This window comes from Mesoplodon mirus (genome assembly GCF_964341445.2).
Source record: "Mesoplodon mirus genome assembly, chromosome: 18".
Lineage (NCBI taxonomy): Eukaryota > Metazoa > Chordata > Mammalia > Artiodactyla > Ziphiidae > Mesoplodon > Mesoplodon mirus.
The window spans coordinates 51645637-51668547 of record NC_138994.1 but is presented as its reverse complement, the minus strand read 5'-3'; the positions used below and the strand labels follow the sequence as shown (position 1 = coordinate 51668547).

At 45.3% G+C, this 22911-nt stretch overlaps 1 protein-coding gene across 2 annotated transcripts in view; it reads left to right on the top strand.

Moving 5' to 3' along the window:
* The window catches only part of VPS53 (VPS53 subunit of GARP complex), a 133313-nt gene that overhangs the window by 88771 nt on the left and 21631 nt on the right, over positions 1–22911 (top strand). For both annotated transcript variants that reach the window (XM_082605578.1, XM_082605577.1), the window contains 3 exons: positions 759–837; positions 14523–14671; positions 18711–18780. In XM_082605578.1, the coding sequence (XP_082461704.1) occupies positions 759–837; positions 14523–14671; positions 18711–18780 (298 nt within the window). The remainder of the gene's footprint in view (positions 1–758; positions 838–14522; positions 14672–18710; positions 18781–22911) is intronic.

Genomic DNA, 22911 nt, shown 5'->3' with positions numbered 1-22911 from the left:
GAGGCTTTATTGTTGCACTATCTAGAATAACAAGAGAGAAGAAATCCCCCCTTGGCCATCCCTGCAGGAAGGTCAGGTCCAGGGCCTCCTATCTGCCCCGCTAAATCTACAAAGGGCCAGCCCCACCTCCAGTGTTTCAAGGGTATAAAGGATGAGCAGCCTGATTTTAGCCACTGGGGGGCGGGGGAGGGCAAGTGTATTTGGGGTGGAAGCGTGTCTGTCCAGGGAGTTCAGCCTGTAAAGCCTTCTTGAAACAGTTATTGCCCTGGTGCTACCTGGCAGGATTTTGTCCTGGTCGTTAAATGAGATTTGGGAAAGCCAAGCTTCTGCTTTCACATCAGCCACTTACTGAGGAAAAGTCCAAATTCTCTTCTTCGGTCATTTTCTTTCAACTTCCCCCCCCACCCACCGCAAGATCTGATTTAAACATTTTGGGCAAACGGGTCCTTTTGGAGGAGGTAGCAAAGAGGAATTCTGGGTGTAGCAACTGGGGAGACGAGCCGTGGAATCTGGTGTCCTGACTGAGTAGGAACACATCCTGGTGAGACCAGGACACACAGCAAGAAGGAGGGCGGAGCCAAAACACTCCTCCTTGTCATGCATTCCTTTCTGAAACGAACCTCAAGCTTTTCTGAGGAAATGGTGCATCTAAGTTTTACACAGGTGCCTAAAACATTTGGAAGGGGCTGTGTCGGTCAGTCGTTCGTTCACAGGTCACTTTTGTAAGCTGTGCCCACAGCAGTGTGTTTGATTTGCAGTGTCATCTCCAGCAGCATTCAGCTGTTGGTTCAGGATCTCGATGCTGCCTGTGACCCCGCCCTGACAGCCATGAGCAAGGTAAGCTTTTAGGAAATGCTTGTAACTGAACGTCCAAGAGTGACCCCAGGTGGTTTCTCCCTGCCCTGCCTGTAGCTCCTGCAGGCTCTTCAGTGCTTAAAGCACCAGTTGGGAGGAGAACGGAGCCCTCCAGGAGTTTCCTAAAGCACTCAATTGATCTTGCACCTGAAGTCAATTGCCTGTCCTTTGAGAATGAGACAGGGAGCAGGTGTGTTTCCTAAGCCTGAAGGAGAGGTTGCTTTTTTTTTTTGTAAATCGTATTTATTTATTTATTTATTTATTTATTTTTGGCTGTGTTGGGTCTTTGTTGCTGTGCACGGGCTTTCTCTAGTTGCAGCGAACGGGGGCTACTCTTCATTGCAGTGCGCGGGCTTCTCATTGCAGTGGCTTCTCTTGTCACGGAGCACGGGCTTCAGTAGTTGTGGCATGGGCTCAGTCGTCGTGCCTCAGGGGCTCAGTAGTTGTGGCTCACGGGCTCTAGAGCACAGGCTCAGTAGCTGTAGCTCACGGGCTTAGTTGTTCTGCAGCATGTGGGATCTTCCTGGACCAGGGCTCGAACCTCTGTCCCCTGCATTGGCAGGCGGATTCTTAACCACTGCGCCACCGGGGAAGTCTGTGAGGTTGCCTTTGACCAGCACCCGACACGTGCCGAAAACCCTTCATGTGGCCTCACCAGAATAGCCGTTGTTGTGCTTAGGGCAGTCACTTCGGACTCATTTTCATTCCTGCCCACTGAGAAGTTTTTCCGACTCTTTCTGCGCTCTCGTGCCGGCGCAGGATCATTTGATCAGGTTGCGGACCCTGGTTTTCTAATATCGTGGTGGCCCGTCAGTCAGCCCTCAGTCCCCAGGCCCCTCCTTTGGCGCTTATCACGTGCAGCTTCATGTTGCTCTTTGGCTTTTACGTTCCTGTGTCTTTTCTTCCTAAAAGAATATCAATTCCTTAAGTTCATGGACCACATAGAAAAGAGAAGACTCATACTTGTTGATTAATTAAGTTGGAGATAGGCAATTCTTCATTGATTTCTAAGCCAAATAACACGAAGTTGCCCACTCTTTGAACCTTCTAGAGCAGGGGTCGGCAGACTACAGCCAGTGAGCCAACTCTGGTCCGCTGCCACATAAAGTTTTATTGGAACACAGCCACGCTCATTCATTTATATATTATCTATGGCTGCTTTTGTGCTACAACGGCAGGATTAAGTAGTTGCAAATGAGACCAGATGACTCGCAAAGCCTAAGATATAAACAGTCTGGCCCTTTACAGAAAAAGTTTGCCAGTGCCTATTCTAGAATCGTAGACTCTTGGAGCATTCTTCCAAATTCTAGAGAAAGAACTTCTCTGGGGCATACTGACCAGTAGCGGAGTACGGTGGAAAGAACACTGGCTTCGGAATCAGACAGACTTAACTCTTCTCATTTTTCCTTTGGGCGTGTTAAGCAAGTAACAACCTCTCTGGGCCCAAGTTACCTCATCCGTACGTGAAATGCCAGGATCTGCCTTCCGAGGAGAGTGACTGGCCTGGTGCCAATAAACGTTAGTCCTCTTTCCCTCTTGTCAGGAGGAGTGGCCGTGTCACAAGGTTGTGTAAACACACATTTGCTGTGAATTTGCTTTTGTAGTAGATTGTAAATATTTAACAAAAATAGGGCTAAGACCAAAACTTAAGCTTCGGAGTTTTATGACGCTCAGTGGGGAGTCCTGAGTAGCTGGTGTCACAGAGTTTCCATTCAAAAGGCCCTTCCTTTCACCAGTCAGATATGGATGTGTATTTCCAGCATCCGAGTGTTTACAAGCAGAATACTCCAAGCAGGCAAACAGAGGCTCACTCATTTTCTGAAAGGAACGTGACTCTGAAGATTGGTTTTGTGGGTCCTGATTATCCCCTCGCTGCTGGGTGACGCTGCCTACATCCTGAACACGATCTGTTCCAGCTGCCATCTCTCCTGCACTGCCACACACTTTCGATTGGAATGCAGCTGGTGAAAGAATTTTTACATTTACCAAAGGAAGAGTGGATTTTTTTTTCAGTAAAATAACAGTTGTAGGGGGTTTAACACTCCAGGTGTTGCTTATATGAACTGTCAGTTCATTAGGTAGATTTCCCTCAAACTGCCCCCACCACCCATCTCTCCACCAGACCCACACCAGCAAACACTAACAGAGACCATACCTCCAGAATCTTTTGTTTACATCATAGGAAAACCACAGATGTGGGAAGGCAGCAGCTGGGAGGCCTTTTACTCTTTGTCTGAGTCTTCTGGAGTTCTAGCAAAATGAAATCCATGTGATGAAAATGACCAGATATAAACAAGCCAAGTGGTCACAAACTGATTAAACAAATACCCTCTGTTATTTGTGCCTGCCTTCTGGTCTGTGTAGTTTCCTCTAGGATTTTTAAAAACTTTTGTTTTGTGATAATGCTTATTCCTGTCTGTGATTCCATCATTTTTGCTGCTAGTTGAACAGTTCATTTCAGACTCTACCCAGCACAGTGCTGGGAGTCCCAAGGCTGGGAAAGATGTGGACCTTATTCCAAGGTGCTTAGATTCCAGAAAGTGTGGGGTAAGAGATGTGTGCGATGAGGGGGGTTAAGGTATGAGGAAATCAGTACCAGAAGTACAAAATACACCCTTCTCAAAGGAGGAGAGTTCAGGACTTCCCTGGCGGTCTGGTGGTTGGGACTCCGAGCTTCCACTGCAGCGTTCGATCCCTGGTTGGGGAACTAAGATCCCACATGCTGTGCTTGCACGCACGTGCAGCGTGGCCAAAACAAAACAAAACAAACAAACGAAAAAAGAGGAGGGTTCACATCCAGGTGGGGAAGCAAAGAAAGCCTTCTTAAGGAAGTGGCATTTGAAATAGACCACCAAGCATGGCAAAGATTTGAACAAATTTGTGATTAGGAGGGCATTCTGAACTGAGTGACAATACGAACAAAGGTTTATAAAGTTAGGAAAGCTCAGAACTTTGTCAGAATTGCCAATCTCCTTACACATCTTCGGAATTCCACAGAGAACTCTGTATGTGCTTGCACCTACATAGTCAAGACTGGAAACAGGGCTGCCCTTAAGGAGTTTATATTCTGGTGGGGCAAAAACTTCGAATGATTGATGCTGTAAATAAATGTATTTTATAAATGGTGAGAAAACGAGCACTGGGCTCGCCAAAGTGGAGTGGTGTCGTTAGATGATTCTGAGTTGAGGGAGGGAGGCTTCTTTGGCAAGATGGATTGAGCCAAGAAACCGAGTTATGTCATCCTCCTGCGAGGAGACCTCATTCTCATTGAGGGCACCCCACGATCTCCTTGGTTAGCATACTGGGCTTTCATGCTTTGTCCCTTCACTGCCTGGTTGGTTCTCCCACCCCTGTGTGTATAACTGTACTCCAGCCTCCGAGCCACTTTTCTTTCTCTGAATGCATTACTTTTTTTGTGGCTTCCACACCTTTTCTCATTCTGTTCTTTCTGCCTAGAATTCTCTTTCCACCCTTGTCTGCCCAATTAGCTCACCCTTTAAAATCCAGTTCAAATGTCTGCCTCCTTTTAGAAAATTGAGGTATAATTCACATACCATAAAATTCATCCTTTTACAATGTATAATTCAGTGGAACCACTACCACTGTCTAATTCCAGGACATCTTCATCACACGAAAAAGAAACCCCATACCCATTAGCAGTCGCTCCCCATTTCCCTGACGGTCACTAATCTACTTTCTGTCTCTAAGGATTTGCCTATTATGGACATTTCACATAAATAGAATCAAACAGTATGCGGCCTTTTGTGACTGGATTTCTTCACTTAGCCTAATGTTTTCAATGTTCATCTATGGGGTAGCATGTATCAGTACTTCACTCCTTTCTATGGCTGAATAATACTCCCTTGTATATGGTTAAACCACATTTGGTTATTCACTGATCAGTCAATGGACATTTGGATTGAGTCCACTCTTTAACTGTTATGAATAATGCTATGAATATTCATGTACATGTTTCTGTGTGAATACGTTTTCAATTCTCTTGTATACATACCTAGGAGTAGAACTGCTGCGTCATCTGGTAGCTCTACGTGTAACGTTTGAGGAACTGCCAAACTGTTTTCCACAGCAGCTGCACCATTTTACATTCCTACCAGCAATGAGTGAAGGTTCTCATTTTTCTATATCTACACTCATCAACACTTAAAAAAAAATCATAGCCGTTCTAGTGGGTGTGAAGTGGTATCTCATTGTGGTTTCAACTTGTATTTGCATTTCCCTGATGACTAACACGTTGAGCAGCTTCTCATGTGCTTATTGGACACCTGTGTATCTTCTTTGAAAAAATGTCAGTTCAACTCCTTTGCCCATTTTAAAATTGGATTGTCTTTCTATTGTTGAGTTGTGAAAGTTCTTTTTTTTTTGCGGTACGCGGGCCTCTCACCATTGTGGCCTCTCCCGTTGCGGAGCACAGGCTCTGGACGCGCAGGCTCAGCAGCCATGACTCATGGGCCCAGCCGCTCCACGGCATGTGGGATCTTCCCGGACCGGGGCACGAACCCGTGTCCCCTGCATCGGCAGGCGGACTCTCTACCACTGCGCCACCAGGGAAGCCCTGGAAGTTCTTTTTATAGTCTGGATACTAGACTCCGTGTCAGATAAATGAATTGCAGATATTTTCTCCTTTTCCGTGTGTTGTCTTTTTGCTTTCTTTATCATGTGCGTTGAAGCACTGAAGTTTTAAATTTTGATGAAGTCCAATTTTTGTATTGTTTCTTTTGGTGCTTGTGCTTCTGGTGTTACACCTGTGATACCATTACCTAATCCAAAATTATGAAGACTTACAGCTATATTTTCTTCTAAGTATTTTACAGTTTTAGCTCTTACATTTAGGCCTTCAATCCATTTTGAGTTAATTTTTGTATGTGGTGTGAAGTAAGGATTCAGTTTCATTCCTTTGCATGTAGATGTCCAACTGTCCCGGTACCATTTGTTGAAAAGACTATTTATTCTTTACCCATTGGGTGGTCTTGAGACTTGTCAAAAGTCAGTTGACCATAAGTACATGGGTTTATTTCTGGACTCTCAATTCTATTCCATTGATCTGTATGTCTTTCCTCATGCCAGTACCACACTGTTCTGATTATTATAGATTTGTAGTAAGCTTTAAAATCAGGAAGTATAAGTCTTCTAATTTTGTTCTTTTTCAAGATTGTTCTGGCTATTTTGAGTCTTTTGCAATGTCACCATTTTTTGTCTCATCCAGAGTGTTTTTCTCCCTCAAGACACCACGGCACCTATACTAACTCTCTACTTCATTGTACAGTTATTTTTATATCTGTGTCCCACCCCTGTTAAGCTTTGAACAACTCACGGGCTGTGTCTTACTCATTTTTTGATCTCCACAGCACAGCACAGTTCTTGTTTAACTGTAGTACTCCGTGAATGACTTTGAAAGTAAAAAAGACAGGAAGAACAAAAGCGTGTAGACACCCATGTGACCAAAGAATGGTGACAAAGTGAGACATAGGTAGTAACTCTCCTGAACAGATTTAGCTGGGTAGAGCTGGTAGACATAGGTTAGGAAACTTGGGCTTTATTGGAAACGGCAGGACTGTAGACTCCCGGAAGCCTCCAGGTGCTAATGAGGATGATGTGGTGCTCCTGGATGGTACTTAATAGCAGGGCTTCTTTCTTCAACAAGTAGCATCCTGGAGCTGATTGAAGAAAAGTCAGAAATAGGAAATGCCCACATCTAGCTATTAGCTTCCCAGCTGTAGGCAAGAGCCCTGCTGCTGGAAAAGGAGAGGAGAACACAGAGGGGCAAAGTTTGGTAGAAAATCCACAGGAATGTTTTTAAACAGGCCAGGCCCACATGGAGGAAGTGAAATATGAGGAGAGTTTAGTGGTTTCTCTGAAACTGTAACCTAGAGATTACAGTAGTGTTGATGGTAAGTTATGTCAAAATTACCTTTCAGACTACTTTCCCCTCCTATGTTGCATTATTCTCTTAGATGAGCTCTGTGAGATGATAGCAAGTTGTTATCTACGGAGCGCTTACCAGGAATCAGCACCCAAAGGCATTATCTCCTTTAATTCTGACAAATATGTAAGGTACCTGTGTTAGTTCCTTCTCTCTTTCACAGATAAGGGAACCGAAACTCAGGGAAGTTAGGTCGCTTGTCAGATCTCTTAGATAACATGTGGCAGAGCCAGGGCTCAGGTCTCCCCTCTGTGCAGGATTGCACCGCACTGCACCGCACTTACAGAGTAAGAGTTAGTGTTTTGGGCACACGTGGAAACTGAGGCAAAAATGAGCTTAAGTAACTTGTCTAAAAGTGGGGAAATGATGACAGTGTGTGCCCGGTACTGCTGGGTTCACACGAGTGTGCATTCATGCTCACTTTGACTATGAGCTCTTCAAGCATTTACAAGCGTCCTGTTAGATATTGGTCTTGAGCATTTCTCAATCTGACACTGTGACTTCCCTACAGGGGAGAAATCGGGTGGAGCAGCCAACCCCAGTAGTGCAGTCTACTCTGCACGTTTCTCCCTAAAACGAATGAATTGTCATTCTGGGGTGTGTGTTGCTTGGTTTTCTTTTTCATAAAAAAAGCCATATAGCTTTATAACAGTGAAGCCAAAAATAAAACCAAGTCTCCTGATTCTTGAAAAGGAAGTTGTTTGGAGTGCTTTGGGGGAAATGTGAAGAGTTCTGTCTTTTAAATGTAAATTCTGTGAATTCTTAGGAATTAGTATGTCTGCTTATGGCCTTATATAGGATTTTTTTTTTTAACAAGTAGGATTTTTTAAAAGAATCTGTGGCTTCCTTCAAAGGTCCTGTGGTCCTCTCCTCGCTCTGTCCTTTTTCCTAGGGCTACTCACATCACTCGATTTAAAGAATCTAAGTCTCTGTCCAAAATCAAACAAACTTCGCTTTTTGCCCATTAATGGTAGTTTTAAGAAAAAAAAACCAAATTAAATTTCCTTACAGTCTGGCATGTAATTTCTATTAGGTTTCAAGATCATGAACATGTACTAATTTAGGAGGCCGCCTTACTATCCCCCAAAGACATTTCAAAATAGCTAGAACAGTCCTCAAATCTGTTCTCATTTCCCTCTGTCATTAAAATGTAGATCTGTTTCAGGAGGCCCACAGAGCTCCATGGTTAAGAAATCCTCAATTTCGGGCTTCCCTGGTGGCTCAGTGGTTGAGAGTCCGCCTGCTGATGCAGGGGACACGGGTTCGTTCTCCGGTCTGGGAAGATCCCACATGCCGCGGAGCGGCTGGGCCTGTGAGCCATGGCCGCTGAGGCTGTGTGTCCGGAGCCTGTGCTCCGCAACGGGAGAGGCCACAGCAGTGAGAAGCCCGCGTACCGCAAAAAAAAAAAAAAAAAAAAAAGAAATCCTCAATTTCATGTACCACCTATAATCAAAGCACATCTTTCTTTCTTCGTAAAAGAGATTTTTTTTTCATTATGACCAAAACAACTTACCTTCGTTACAGAAAATTACAGATTTTTAAAAAGAAGAAAATTTAAATCACCCATAATTCCGATTAATAGACATATTTCAGTCTTTCTTTCTATGCATATATTTTTAAATGAAATAAGTTTATACTTTAGTTACTATGTAACCTGTTTTTCTCATTTAGCAGGTTTTAATAGTTTTCTGTGTCATTTGATCTAGAGCTATGATATTTTTAGTGATTACATAGTATTCCATAGTACAGAGTATTTACTGTTAAAATCATAACAATAGTTAACATTTACCATGGAATGAATACATGCCAGGGACTATGTTATGAGCATTTGTTGCGCTGCCTTTCAGTAACTGTATAGATTATACACATTATCATCATCCCAATTCTATGTCTGAGAAAACTGAGGCTCAGAGAGTTTGGTCACTTGCCCAAGTCACTCACTTAGCAAGTTGCACAGACAGTATTAGAACTCAAGACTGGTGACTCCAGATTCCTTCATCCTAAGTACTATCATCTATTGCCCTTGAAATGCATGTGATCATTTCACTTTTGATGGATTTTTGGCTATTTCCAATTTTTCACATTTATAAACAGTATGACAGTGGACAAGTTCGTGTGTGTGGTATGTTTTCTGAGCCTTCATAATTATTAACTTCAGATTAACTGCCGTAAAGGAAATTGCAGAGATCTAAAGCTATGTAAAATGCTAAGATTTTTTGATAGATATTTTAAAATTGCCTTTAAGAAAGGTTATACAGGGGGCTTCCCTGGTGGCGCAGCGGTTAAGAATCCGTCTGCCAATGCAGGGGACACGGGTTCAAGCCCTGGTCTGGGAAGATCCCACCTGCCACAGAGCAACTAAGCCCGTGCACCACAACTACTGTACCTGCACTCTAGAGCCCGCGAGCCACAACTACTGAGCCCGCATGCCACAACTAATGAAGCTTGTGTGACTACAGCCTGTGCTCCGAAACAAAGAGAAGCCACGGCAATGAGAAGGCCGCGCACTGCAACGAAGAGTAGCCACCCCACAGTGCAACCAGAGAAAGCCCATGTGCAGCAAGGAAGACCTAATGCAGCCAAAAATAAAATAAATAAATTTTTTTTAAAAAGAAAAGTTATACAAATTCACCTTGCCATTGGCCCAGCAGTGAATGGGAAAAAAAAATCTACAACCATGTTATCTTCTTTTAATATTTATTTATTTTGTTATTTTGGCTGCTCCGGGTCTTAGTTGTGGCACGTGGGATCTTTGTTGCGGCATGCATGCGGGGTCTAGTTCCCCTATCAGGGATCAAACCCGGGCCCCCTGCATTGGGAGCATGCAGTCTTACCCACTGGACCACCAGGGAAGTCCCTATATCTATATATCTTCTTAGAGCCTTTTTTGCTCCACTTTCTGTCCTGGGTCTTCTTGGTTTTCCTCCTGGAGTTAAGGAACCTGTATCCCTGAGCAAAGAGGGGATGCACCTCTGCATCACCATCACCACCACTACATCATCTACTGTGGACAAGCTCATTCTGTACATAGATTTTGCTTGCCCCCCAGATCCCTCAGCAAATTTCAAGTTCATTTCAGGTGGTAACACTTCTTTTGGAAAGCAACATGGTAAAGTGGAAAGAACATGGACTTTGGAGTTAGTCAGACCAATATCTAGATCTCAGCCATTCGGACTTACCGGTTATGCTTCATTAGACCAGTCACTTATTGTCCGCAAGCCTGTCTTATCATCTATAAAGCAGGAGTAAGAATACCTTCTTCGCTGCATAATCATAAGCAGTAGGTTCACAGGAAAATGTCAGTCATCGTGCTTGGCGCACAGTAGGTGCTCGATAGATGTTCCCTCCTCTTTTTTATTCCCCCCACAGTACTTGGTTCAGTGCTGTACATGGGGAAGGTGCCTAGAAACATAGCACACGCTTGTTCTATGAGTAAAAGTAGCCCCGACAGACATGAGAGTGTGCGCATGTGCATGTGTGCATGCCTGGGGCCAATGGCCCAGCAGCCTAAACTGTAGCACTAGACTCTGATTACCTGCAGTGTTCCCAGACTCCACATGTCTGAGTCCGTGCTCTGTATAGCTCTAGTCCCGTGATCAAGATGAGTACTTGGGAATTTGAATTCTCACTTAAGGAAAATCAGTTTCTTAGGAGACCCCTTTGTAAGTTTTACATAGCCATGGAGAAACACAAGTTCCATAGTAAACTAGTGTGGAGCCCTGTCCTCTGATCAGTGGATGGGTCAGAATTCTCTGCTCCTGTGGATTCTCGCCAGGAAGAATGAGCATCTCCCTGACCCTCCCTGTGAGGTGCAGCCACACACTCCTCCCCAGGTGGTCAGAAACCACGGGCGCTGGCGACACCCCAGGCCTCACAACCTCTCCCTGAGGCCAAGTGCGGGGTCCCACAGGCTCTGGCATTGTCATCTTGATCCTTTCCTTGCTTGCTGTTTCTGTCACCCCTACATCTGAGTTACCGCTTCCTTTGCAAACTGTTTTTCTTGTTTATATAGCACCAGTGGTATTCAACCCCACCCCACCTTCTAAACAAAAAGTGCAGAAGGAAAAACTTGAAGTATGGAGGGGTAAATTTTAAAGGTCAGATGCAAAGTTCATCTGAAAAAGTTGGAGTCTTATTTCAACTGATGGCTTTTCAGGATGTTTGTTCTTCCAGTGCAAGCTACTGTTTGTGTCTCTTTTTGAAAGAGAACTTTGCTTGATCCCCGTGTATTTCATTAGCTTCTCCGTGAGACACCAGGCTCCCCTTGAACTAGGGCCAGTTGAGTGCTTTTTTCTTTTTCTTTGTTTTCTTTGTTTTCAATCATTTTTTAACAAGTGTCTAAGAAGTGGCCTCGTATAGTGCTTGGGCTTTAGATGGACCCGGGCTGCCTCCCCTCTGCTGTTGACTAGCTGTGTGACTTTGAGCAGGTAACCTCTCCTCTTTGAGCTTTTTGAGTCTCCTCGTCAATAAGACCGCTGTGAGTAAGATCATGTCTGAATAGTAATGAGATGATGTATGCAAAGTGCCAGGCCAAGCAACCTGCACACGGTAGGCCCTGACGTAGGTATATTGGGTCATTCAAGTTACAACCCAAACCCTAAGTCATTGGGATGGGTGATGGCAAAGCATCCATCCTAGGCAGTGGCTGGACAGCATCACCGCTGACTATATTTTGTTCATTTTTTAGAAAATAGTCCAAGCAATGTCAACTTTCATTGTTTTCCAGTACTTTAAATTCTTTTCTTACTTCATAAAGCTGACTTAAATTTAAACTTGCGAATCTACTTGACTTTTGCCAATACTTCCTTTAACTTGACCGGGTGGAGTCCTAACTGGCTTAAGTATTAAGGCAAATCCAATCTTTCCACACCGATTCCCAGTGTGGGCATGTATTGACGTGGCCAGTGGTGATCAAGAGGAGATAGATCTCCAGCGGGAACTTGAACTCTCATGCCGCACACTCCGTCTTGCCCCGGAGCTGCTTTGGAACCGATGACAGGACATGTCACCACCTCCCTCTGTGGTCATCTTCTGTCGATGGAGAACCGTCGTGCGTAGATAATTGTTTACGAACTTTTTGAGCTGTTGAAACATAAACTGCTGCCGACTTGGAAAACAGTGGTCATTACTATGGACGAGCTTTGCGTTGGGTGGAGGGTGGTGCGTCCCGCTCTCTACCCAGTTGACTGTGCCGTCCCGGGTCCTGCTGCTCCGGAGCCACTGCCGAGCTGGGAGCAGAAGATGAAGCGTAGGTGCTAACAGCACCTGCCAGTTCTGGCCTCAACCCTGTGTGCTCATTTAAAACCCCCTAGGATGTTCCTTGTTTGGATGGGTCACATCTCTAAAATCCGATGGGAAAAGAAGCCTCTTGAATAAAATAGAAGAAAAAGAGGAAAACATTACACATAGCCAAAGAATTAGAATATAAAGTCAGTTCATATTAGGCTTTTCTACCGTCTCTCCATTCTTCATTTTTATTTTATTTATTTATTTTTTTAAGATGACGTTAGGGGTAGGAGTTTATTAATTAATTAATTTATTTTTGCTGTGTTGTGTCTTCGTTTCTGTGTAAGGGCTTTCTCTAGTTGTGGCAAGCAGGGGTCACTCTTCATCGCGGTGCGCGGGCCTCTCACTATCGCGGCCTCTCTTGTTGCAGAGCACAGGCTCCAGACGCGCAGGCTCAGTAGTTGTGGCTCACGGGCCTAGTTGCTCCGCGGCATGTGGGATCCTCCCAGACCAGGGCTCGAACCCGTGTCCCCTGCATTAGCAGGCAGATTCTCAACCACTGCGCCACCAGGGAAGCCCCTTCATTTTAATTTTTTTCCCAGTAAAAGAATTAGAGACCCTTTTCTTTCTGGAGCCTCGCTATGAAAGCTTGCGTAAGACTTCATGTGCCTGGGCCTTGGTTTTCTTATCTGTAAAATGAAGGCGGAGGTGCCTTCCTGCTTTGCCATGGCTCTGTGCTTGCACAGACTGAAAGCTTTCAGGATACAAATATCTGCTGACTTGAAGAAACATTAGGGTAAAACATAGAGTCATTTGAGCTTCCCAGGAGCTAGGGGATCATCCATGTACAATATGATTCTTTTAAACAAGTTCTCTCAGGATTGAATTTTTCCTTTCCCCAAGAGCTCTATAAAAATAGTATTTTCTTGCCAGAGACATCAAGGCCTCAGAACTACTGCCCTCGTTCCGTGAACGTGTTACATGGTTTGTGTTCGGCTTAGGGTCTTTCTATCAGATAGCCCGGCTCCGTTCTGAGAGGCTGACTCAGCAGAGCCCCAGTGCGGGGCAGGCTGGGAGCTGGTAAGACCTCCCTTCTCCTGTGTGTATCCGAGGCGGGAGCAGTGTCACACCACTGCTTCTTTCTCCATTTTACTATACATGCTTTCAGAGCATTTTCCCTAGTTCTCCTCAGGTTGTGAGAACTTAAGCCCAGCAGGTCTCTCGTTTTTGTTCATGGCCTGGTCAGGGGCCACACAGGGCTTCTCAGTGATGCCCATCTCCCCCACACCTGCCATCCACACAGTCCCTGCCCGGTTCCCCATGGCACTGTCTTAACCTCTGACCTGCCCCTCGTGTTTGCCAGAGATCCTCTTTCCTTCCCCTTGATTGAAATCGCACATAACCCCAAAGGCTCTAGGAGTAAGAGTCTAATGTTTGATTATGGAAATTTTCAATTATATACAAAAGTAGAGAAAACAGAAAAGTAGAAGAAATAAGTTACTGAAAAGCAGAGAAAATAAGCTACGAGGATATAATGTACAACACGGGATATAGCCAATATTTTATAATAACTATAAATGGAGCATCACCTTTCAAAACTGTGAATCACTCAGAAACCAACACAACATTGTAAATCAACTATACTTCAATTTTTAGAAGTTGTGAGTTGCTATATTGTACACCTATAACTTACATAATATTGTACAGCAACTATACTTCAAAAAAAATAGAGAAAACAGTATAATGAACTTCATGTACCCGTCACCCAGCTTCTCTAATGTTGTTTCATCTGCTCCTCCCAGCACTAGATTATTTTGAAGCAAGTCTCACACGTCATATCATTTCTAGTTTCCTTTAAAAAAAAAAAAAAAAAAATCTCCAATTCGGGACTTCCCCAGCGGTCCAGTGGTTAAGACTCAGCCTTCCAATGCAGAGGGTGCGGGTTCAATCCCTGGCCGAGGAACTAAGGTCCCACATGCTGCAGGGTACGGCAAAAAAAAAAAAAAAATCCCCAACTCCTCCCCGTGTACCTGAGAGAAGGGCACTCCAGGTTTCCTTTCGTGTGGCCCAGCCGCCTCTTGGGTTTCCCAAGCTGCCAGCCTGGTCAGAAGTAGACATCCCTCCCCTGGCCACCCACAGCCCCTTTCAGGTGGAGCAGCTCGTAGAAGAATACGATCCAGTTCATCTGCCTGATGAGGGTTCCTTTAGAAAGAAGATGGCACTTAGATGAGGAGGGAAGGCTGTTTCAAGCCTGAGGAGGGACAGGGTAGGAAAAGATACCTGATGCACACTTCACTGTCAGGGAAAAGGTGGGCTTACTTGTTTCTATTCATGATTAGCTCCTACAGACAGGGAGAGACAAACCCCCCAAGACAAATCAGCCTCTGTGACAGCAAGTCACGGGCTCATGTCCACCACCCCTGCCCCTTCCTTGCTAACAGGTAAGGCTGTCCTCCAGCAGAGGATCTAAAGGCTTGTCCTGCCCTGTCTCCATTTTCAGATGCAGTGGCAGAATGTGGAGCATGTTGGTGACCAGAGCCCCTACGTCACCTCTGTCATTCTTCACATTAAACAGAACGTCCCCATCATCCGTGACAACCTGGCTTCCACGCGGAAATACTTCACGCAGTTCTGCATTAAATTTGCAAAGTAAGTCCTGCAACATCCTCATCACTGGGGTTGTTCTGAATGCCGTGCTGACCACCAGCATGCGCCCAATCCAGGTGTCCCCGCCGTCCAACTAATTTTTTTGTACCCCAGAGAAGCATAATAAACTAAATTTGCTACTTAAAGTCATAAATAACAGTAGCAGCCATACAGTCATCCACATCAAGACAGACAGAAGTGAGTGGGGAGCTCCTGTTATTTGAATTATGTGGACATAATGGCACCCCTGCCTCCCCTCAGGTTTGGGTAATGAAAATTATTTTTCAACATTTCATGTATGTATTTTGTCTCTCCAACTAGATGATAAGCTTTTTAAGGGTAGGAACCATGAGTTGTTTCTTTTGAGCCTTGTCTTCCTCCTTCCTCATAGCACTGGTTACTGTGGCTGCTGGAATATATCCACTGTGGACATGCATGAGCCCAGGGAAGGTACTAGAAATCGGGAAGAGCAAGTCAGGGAGCCAGTCCATTGCCAAGTAGGTGGAGTGAACACTGCGCTGCGTGTCTTCCTGCCACGTCCTCCTGTGTGGCCACTTCTGGCTTGTTTTAAAGAGGGGAAATGGTTTGGTCCCTTACCAGCCAGCATCTGGCTATAGCACTGTTTCTCTGGAGACCGGACACCGTGGAGGGTCAGTACCTCCTCTGACCAAGCATCAAACAAGCATTTTGGCAGACTTCGCAGGCAAGGGCCTCAGGAAGATGGGCCCAGTCCCAGCTACTGAATTTAGGTTGTTCTCATCCAAGTCCCAAAGGGTGATTTAGGGCTCCAAGTTTCTGTCTTCCCCAGATCTCTCCCAATTTGTATTCAATTAAGGCTTTCCCTCACAAACGAATCCCTAAGGAGCAACACTTATGGAGTGGCTTGTGGCCTAAGCTTCAGTTCCCAGTTTGTCAGGAAAGGCTCACGTGGCCTCTCCCGGGAGACATTGACATGTGCAGGGCGGCAGGTGGGCCAGGAGCTGACACCCCTCCACTCTCTGGGTGCTCCTTAGCACGTGTTGAAAGCATTGCTGATAAATCACACTGTGACACTCCCTGTAACCCCGGGTAGAAACAGCGTCTCTATAAAAATTGACCGTGGCCAAGAACCTCCAGTGCGATGCACAGGGGTCTGATGGAGCTAATGTTAAAGCGAGTCAGGGGTCCACTTACTTACCTAGTCCCGGCATCCGCCTCACATTCTCTCAGAGCCCTTTGCTTTCATTACTAAGCCCTTACTGGGTGAGCTGGGAAGAGGATGCCCACCTCTCACATCTGGAAAAGTTTAACCTGTGATCTAGAAAGTGGTTTTCTCATTTAATCCACGGTACCCTCTCATCATTATAAAATCCCAGCTGAAGACCAGAACCCTCAGGTGGGGGGCTGTGAGAAAACCCTTCTCCAGCCCAGAGCAATAACTGCCACCACTGCGACGGCCTGGAGGAGCCTCTGGCAGTCACCCATCACGTTCCTGGAACTCTTCCCACAGAGACATGTCCCTGGTCCCTATATTTTCCCCACCCCTACTCCCTATAGTCTAGCACACAGAGCCAGTTCAAGGGCACGATCGAAGCCTACTCTAGTGTGAGGTAATTTAGGTTATAAACTGTGTGCGTCATTGCCATCAGCCGTAATGCAATCTCACACTACTTGGCTCTGGTTTAGAGCCTGGAGGGTCCCTTCCACGTAGGCCCTTGTTCTCACGCCCTCCCGCTCAATCGGCAGGCATTCCCGTAGATCTGATACCTGGAGCTGACATTTCTTTCCTTTTAACTTCCCTTCTCATCTCACTAATGCACAGCCTTAGATGTTTCCTTTTGCCTCCACTGGGTCTCTGAAGCAACCACAGTCTCTCCTGTTTAGACATCAGGATCACCCCGCTGATTGAAACTACTGTTTGAACCATAAGCGACTTCCCTCATCCACTCAGCCGATTCTCCTCCATTCAGTCATGGAGATGATAGATCTCTTACTAGTGGTTGGAGGGATAAAATCAGAAGTCTTAAAAACGCCCTGGTAAAGTGCTGGTACCATGCTGACATTTAAAAAGTGTTAGCTGTTACCATTGTTATTTATTGTTTATTCAGCGTGCAGTCAGTTGAGCACCTGCTGTGTTCCAGATGCAGAGTTAAGTGCTTTGGCTTAGTAGACGTGGTCCCTATCTTCATTTGCCTTACGGTCAAGTAGACGTGTAAGCAAATAAGTGTAACAGAGTAGGTTACGTATTAGGCTAGAGGTCTGTGAACTCTGCAGGGCATGGTGGAGGTGACTGAGGAAAGGCTTCATAGGGAAGCTGTCCTTGAGCAGAGTCCGGGAGACGTGTGTGCACTGACCTGCAAGGCCGTGGGGAAGGGCGTTCCAGGCAGAGGGAGCAGCGTGAGCAAGTGCACAGAGGCATCAAATAGCCTCTACAGAGTCATAGGATCTGCAAGTGGCCCAGCCCGCTTGAAGCACAGCGTACCAGGGCTTAGCAAGATGGGGCTGGGGAGAGAGAGTCAAGACAGTGAAGGAAGGCCTGTCTGCAGCCATTGCAAGAATTGTAATCAGGGGAGCGTCTTGATCGTATGTGCATCTGAAATACTGATACATTTCTTTGACAGCTGATGGATTCGAAATGATAAGGCCGAAGGCTAGGAGACCAGTTAGGAAACAACTGAAAGAGCTCTAGTGAGAAAGAGGAGGGCGGCAGCAGGGGGATGGTCAGGAGGGGTGGGTGTGGGCATCCAGGGAAGAGCTGGGAACGGACTGGATACTGGAGTTGAGGGCAAGGGTATGGTTTCTGACTTGGATGACTGGGCAGAGGATATCCAGTCCCCTGAGCCTGGTTTTGGGGTGGGGCTGAGTCTTGGATATGCTGGGGTCGAGGTACTGGTGCCATGCCAGTGGGATGTCCAGTAGGCCACTGGATAACAGAGTGGGCACGGGCATTCTGGAAAAGATGTGGGGAGAGCAAAGAGCATGGCGAGCACAAGCCTGAGAGCAGCATTTGAAGAGTGAGGAGAGGGAGAGGCTGGCCAGGCTTTACCTCGACCTCCAGGTCCTTTATTGCCATGGTCCTCCCTTCGTCGTGGGCCCTGTGTTCTGGTCAGTTCACTCTGAACCTGGCCTGATTATAGGCATTTCTGGTTCCCACATCTTCTGTTCTGCACCAGTACAACTCAGCCTCCCCTACACAGGCCTCTGCAGTTTTTTTTCTATAAAGCCCTCCTGACCTATTAAAATCATATTCTCTCTTTCCCCAAACCAGCATCATCAACCTGCCTGGCCCAGCTTGCCCTTCAGTCCCCAGTAAATTTTTTGGAGATCATGTGTTTTGTTTCCTGATCTGACCGTTACTCCCTTAGCATTTATTTCCTATGTTTTTGCATTTAAGATCGCATAACTACCTCATGTATATTCGACTGTCATTACCTATTAGGATGTTTTCAGCTACTAGTCATAGAAGCCCTGACTCCGACTGACTTAAACAGAGGTGAATGTTTTTATTTCATATAACCAAAGTCCAGAGATAGGACACATCCAAAGATGGTTGCCTCAGTGGTTCAGCAATGTCATTGAGGACCCAGGTTCTTTTCTTACCCTGCTCTCCTTGGGCCTGGCTTCTTCCTTAGAACAGTGGTAAAATGGCAGCTCTAGATGTTACATCCAAACACACGAACACCCTAAAGAAGAAGAGAGACTTGCCCCAGCCGTGCAATGAAGTCCTTCCCTCCAGCTGGCTTGGATCACAAGCCACATCAGCACCAACAACGGTCACCAAGGGACCCCATGCTCTGCCTGTCTGAGGCTGATGAGAACTCACCCCTGTAGTTCAGGAGGGATCAGCTTTTCCCCAGCACCCCAAGGCCGGATTTACCTAAATAAAACCAGGGCTACAGTTAGAAAGAAAAAGAGTGGATGCTTGTCGGCCACCGTAGTGTCTACTTTAATTCTCACTTTTCTTGTAGAAGGAAGTGGGGCCTTAAAAAAAAGAAAAAATGCTTCTGCAGTTCTTGACCAAAGAGAATATAAGCCTAATTTGTCACTTCTTTTTTATCCACAGCTCCTTCATTCCCAAGTTCATCACCCACCTCTTCAAGTGCAAGCCAATTAGCATGGTGGGAGCAGAACAGGTAAGACGAAACTGGGATAGGACTGTTCCTTATGGCTCTTGTCGTAGGTCAAACTGCATAACTTCCTAGTACAGAGCTACTGTGGAGAAGTAAAATCACGGATTTCCCTGTTTGAGGACAGAATGATGACCTGGCAGCTTAAATTATTCATCCATTTATTGAAAACATTTTCACTGAGCGCCTCCTAAGGTGTTTGTCCTTAGACAAGTTGCTTAACCTTCCAGGGCTTTAGTTTCTTCGTCTATAAAATGGGGATACTCACAGCAGCGCCTCACAGGGTAGTTGTGAGGATTAAACAAGATAAGGCAGTGAAGTGCTTGACCCAATGTCAGGCATATGAGAAGCCCTCAACACATGCCAGCTGTTACGACTGATCGTTTGTTTCCACCGTCAGTGCCCATCTCCCCACATAGAAACATCTGGTCGATGCTTGCTGCGGGCTGTCTGGCTGACCAGCTTAGTTAGCAGAGTCAGAAGTATTGTCTCAGCAAACTTCCTGGGAGGTTGCGTGGATTCAGACACTGATGGACTGTCTGAGTGTAGAATTTCAGTGTTTGGAAATTCTTACCTCTTGCATGTCATAAACACAGAATGAATTCTGTCCTTGGGAAACAGCAGAATAATGCCCCAGCACGCCCAGTTTCGTTAGCACATGTTTATCGGGAATCCACTCTGTTCACCTCACTTTTGTGTGTGATAGGAGAGGGCACAGAGTGGTTGCTCTCTGTGTGTCTGAGAGAAGCTTTAGATTCTCAGTTACTAGGTTTCTGTCTCTGGACTTGATGAAGCCACTGGAACACAAAGTTGACTCATTGGGAGCATGTTTCCATGAGTTTGCAGCTCTGCCCAGGCCTTACAAGCTCATTTAGTGTCCAGTAGCATGATATTTTCATATTGTCACATGAACCCAATGTCATATCTATTTTCCTCAGATTTTCTCTTCTTTAAAAGAATGTTAAAATAATCAGCTCAGGCTTCAAAGCCCGCACCTTCAGAAATACAATTTGGCCAGTATTTACTTCTGCTTTGAGATGTGGATGAGAAAACCATCTGTGAAACTGGTGTTTTACTTTCTCAGACCCCAGACAAATAGGAGTGGGTGACAGGAGAGCATAGATCTCAACAGGCCCAGCCTTGGGGAGGCCGTGAGTGAGAACTAAAGGCAATGTGGCCCTTGGAGGATTCCCTCGTGAAGTTCAGGTTTAGCTTGGGTCTGTGCTTGCCCTGAGTATCTGGTCTTAGAAACCCAAGCAGTCATGGAGCTGGAGGCGTGATCACTCAGGCAGCAAAACCTTAGGAACCAAGAAGTTAACAAAGGGAAGTTCACAGATTAAAACAGATTCTGCTGCAAGTCTTGCAGTGGCTGTAATCCAAACTTTAACGAAAGCTGTGAGAGTCAAAGCAAAGATTGAGGCCTAATCTCAGATGCCTCTGCTTTGCCACAGAAGTACTAGATCCTAAATTTAGACTACACTTTAATACTTGTGCCAAATATGGGAAAGGAGACATTTTCCTACTCTTGATTCTCTTCCTGATTACTGTATAAAGTAAATTATTTCTCTTTGGGCCCCAGAGTCCACTTGAGCAATTGCAAGGGCATGTGGAACTGAACCATACCAGTATTTGTAATGCTTCTTGCTAGTTTGTGATTTTCAGAGAGCCTTGTGGGATTTGCAGGGTCATTAATTAGTCTTTTGGCCACGGTATCTATGACCGAGCACACAGTAGAAAAGGAATCCAGGGACTTCCCTGGTGGCGCAGTGGTTAAGAATCTGCCTGCCAATGCAGGGGACACGGGTTCGGGCCCTGGTCTGGGAAGATCCCATATGCCGCAGAGCAGCTAAGCCCGTGAGCCACAACTGCTGAGCCTGCACTCTAGAGCCCACGAACCACAACTGCTGAGCCCACGTGCCACAACTACTGAGGCCCGCGTGCCTAGAGCCCATGCTCCGCAACAAGAGAAGCCACTGCAATGAGAAGCCCGTGCACCACAACGAAGAGTAGCCCCCACTAGCCGCAACTAGAGAAAGCCTGCGCGCAGCAACGAAGACCCAACGCAGCCAAAAACAAATAAATAAATTTATTTTTTTTTAAAAAGGAATCCATTTGCACAAACTACTTACCAGAGAGGAAGCAGCACATTGTGGTGTCGGGAAAAGGACCCTAAAACTTGGGGTCCAGTCCCCGCTCTGCTTTTAATGGGCCCTGTGATCATGAGCAGTTGCTTCCTTGCTCTGGACTCAGTTTCCTCATGTTTAAATAAGAGCCCTGAATCAGACTCTCCACACGCCTCCTTCTAGATCTATTGTATTGTGGATCTAAAATATTTTGAGGGGACTTCCCTGGTGGCGCAGTGGTTAAGACTCTACGCTCCCAATGCAGGGGGCCCAGGTTTGATCCCTGGTCAGCAAACTAGACCCCACATGCATGCCACAACTAAGAGTTTGCATGCCTCAACTAAGGAGCCCACCTGCTGCACCTGAGACCCAGCGCAACCAAATAAATAAATATTTTTAAAAATTCTTAAAAAAATTAAAATATTTTGAGCAATATAGTTTATGTCTATGAAGTATAGACATGAGCTATATTGCTCAAAATATTTTAGATCCATAAATATTTTCCTTTGTATTATCTTTATATACCATATTGACTTTTTCTATTGTGGTAAAACATACATAACATAAAATTTAACATTTTAACCATTTTAAGTGTACAGTTCCTAGTATTAAGTATATTCACATTGTTGTGCAAACATCCACCATCCACTTCCAGACCATTTTCATCATCCCAAACTGAAACTCCCTTCCCATTAAACACTAACTCCCCACCCCTCCTGCCCCAGCTGCTGGCAGCCACCATTCTTTCTATCGCTATGAATGTGACTGCTCGAAGGACCTCCTTTAAGTGGAATCATACAATATCTGTCCATTTGTGTCTGGCTTATTTCACTTAGCATGCTTTCAGGGTTTATTCATGCTGTAGTACGTTTCAGAATTTCCTTCTTTTTAAGGCTGAACAGTATTCCATCATACATATTACCACATTTTGACCATATTGACTTTTTAAAAAATAAATTTATTTATTTATTTATTTTTAAAATAACGTGATTTTTTTTTTAACGTCTACATTTCTTTCTGTTCATTTATTTATTTATTTTTGGCTGCGTTGGGTCTTTGTTGCTGCACTCGGGTTTTCTCTAGCTGTGGCGAGCGGGGGGCTACTCTTCGTTGTGGTGCATGGGCTTCTCATTTTGGTGGCTTCTCTTTGTTGCGGAGCACGGGCTCTAGGCGCATGGGCTTCAGTAGCTGTGGCAAGTTGTGGAGCATGAGCTTAGTTGCTCTGCGGCATGTGGGATCTTCCCGGACCAGGGATCGAACCCATGTCCCCCTGCGTTGGCAGGTGGATTCTTAACCACTGCGCCACCAGGGAAGTCCCTAAAGACCTTTTTGAATCTCTTAACTACCCACCTGCTCACTTTTCTCTGTCTCATTAAGCTCTGGCCCGTCTTGATTTTTATGAGGCCATCCTTCCCACTGAGAGCTTGAAGCCTCTTCTGTCACCCAGTCAAAAGGATCCTCCCTTTGTGCCACACAGAGCAAAGAGACAGGCACAGCCATGCTCCACAGGGGTTTACAAGCATTGGCAGGGTCGCCAAGGTCCTGGAGATGGGGAGACCGGGTCTCCAGCTCATGAAAGAAATGAATCAGTTAATGAAAAACAATATTGCCATAAACATCACACTTAATGGTCAAATATAGAAAGATTTTCTCTTGACATTAGGAACAAGACAAGGATGTCTGCTGTCCCCATTTCTATCCCACATTGCCCTTGAAGTCGTAGCCAGAACAATAGAACAAAAAATAAAAGAAAGTTTTAAAGAAATAAAAGGTACACAGATTAGAACGGAAGAAACAAAACTGTCATTTTTCACATTTCACAGAGACCGTGATTGTGAATGACAGTATCCAAAAGAATCTACAGACAAACTATTAGAATATAAATTTAGTAGGGATGTGAGATATAAGGTCAGTATTTAAATTATTTTTAATATTTGCATATAACAGCAACAAACAATTTAAAATGAAAAATTTTTAATGAAACCATATACAGTAGCGTTAGGAGACATTAAAT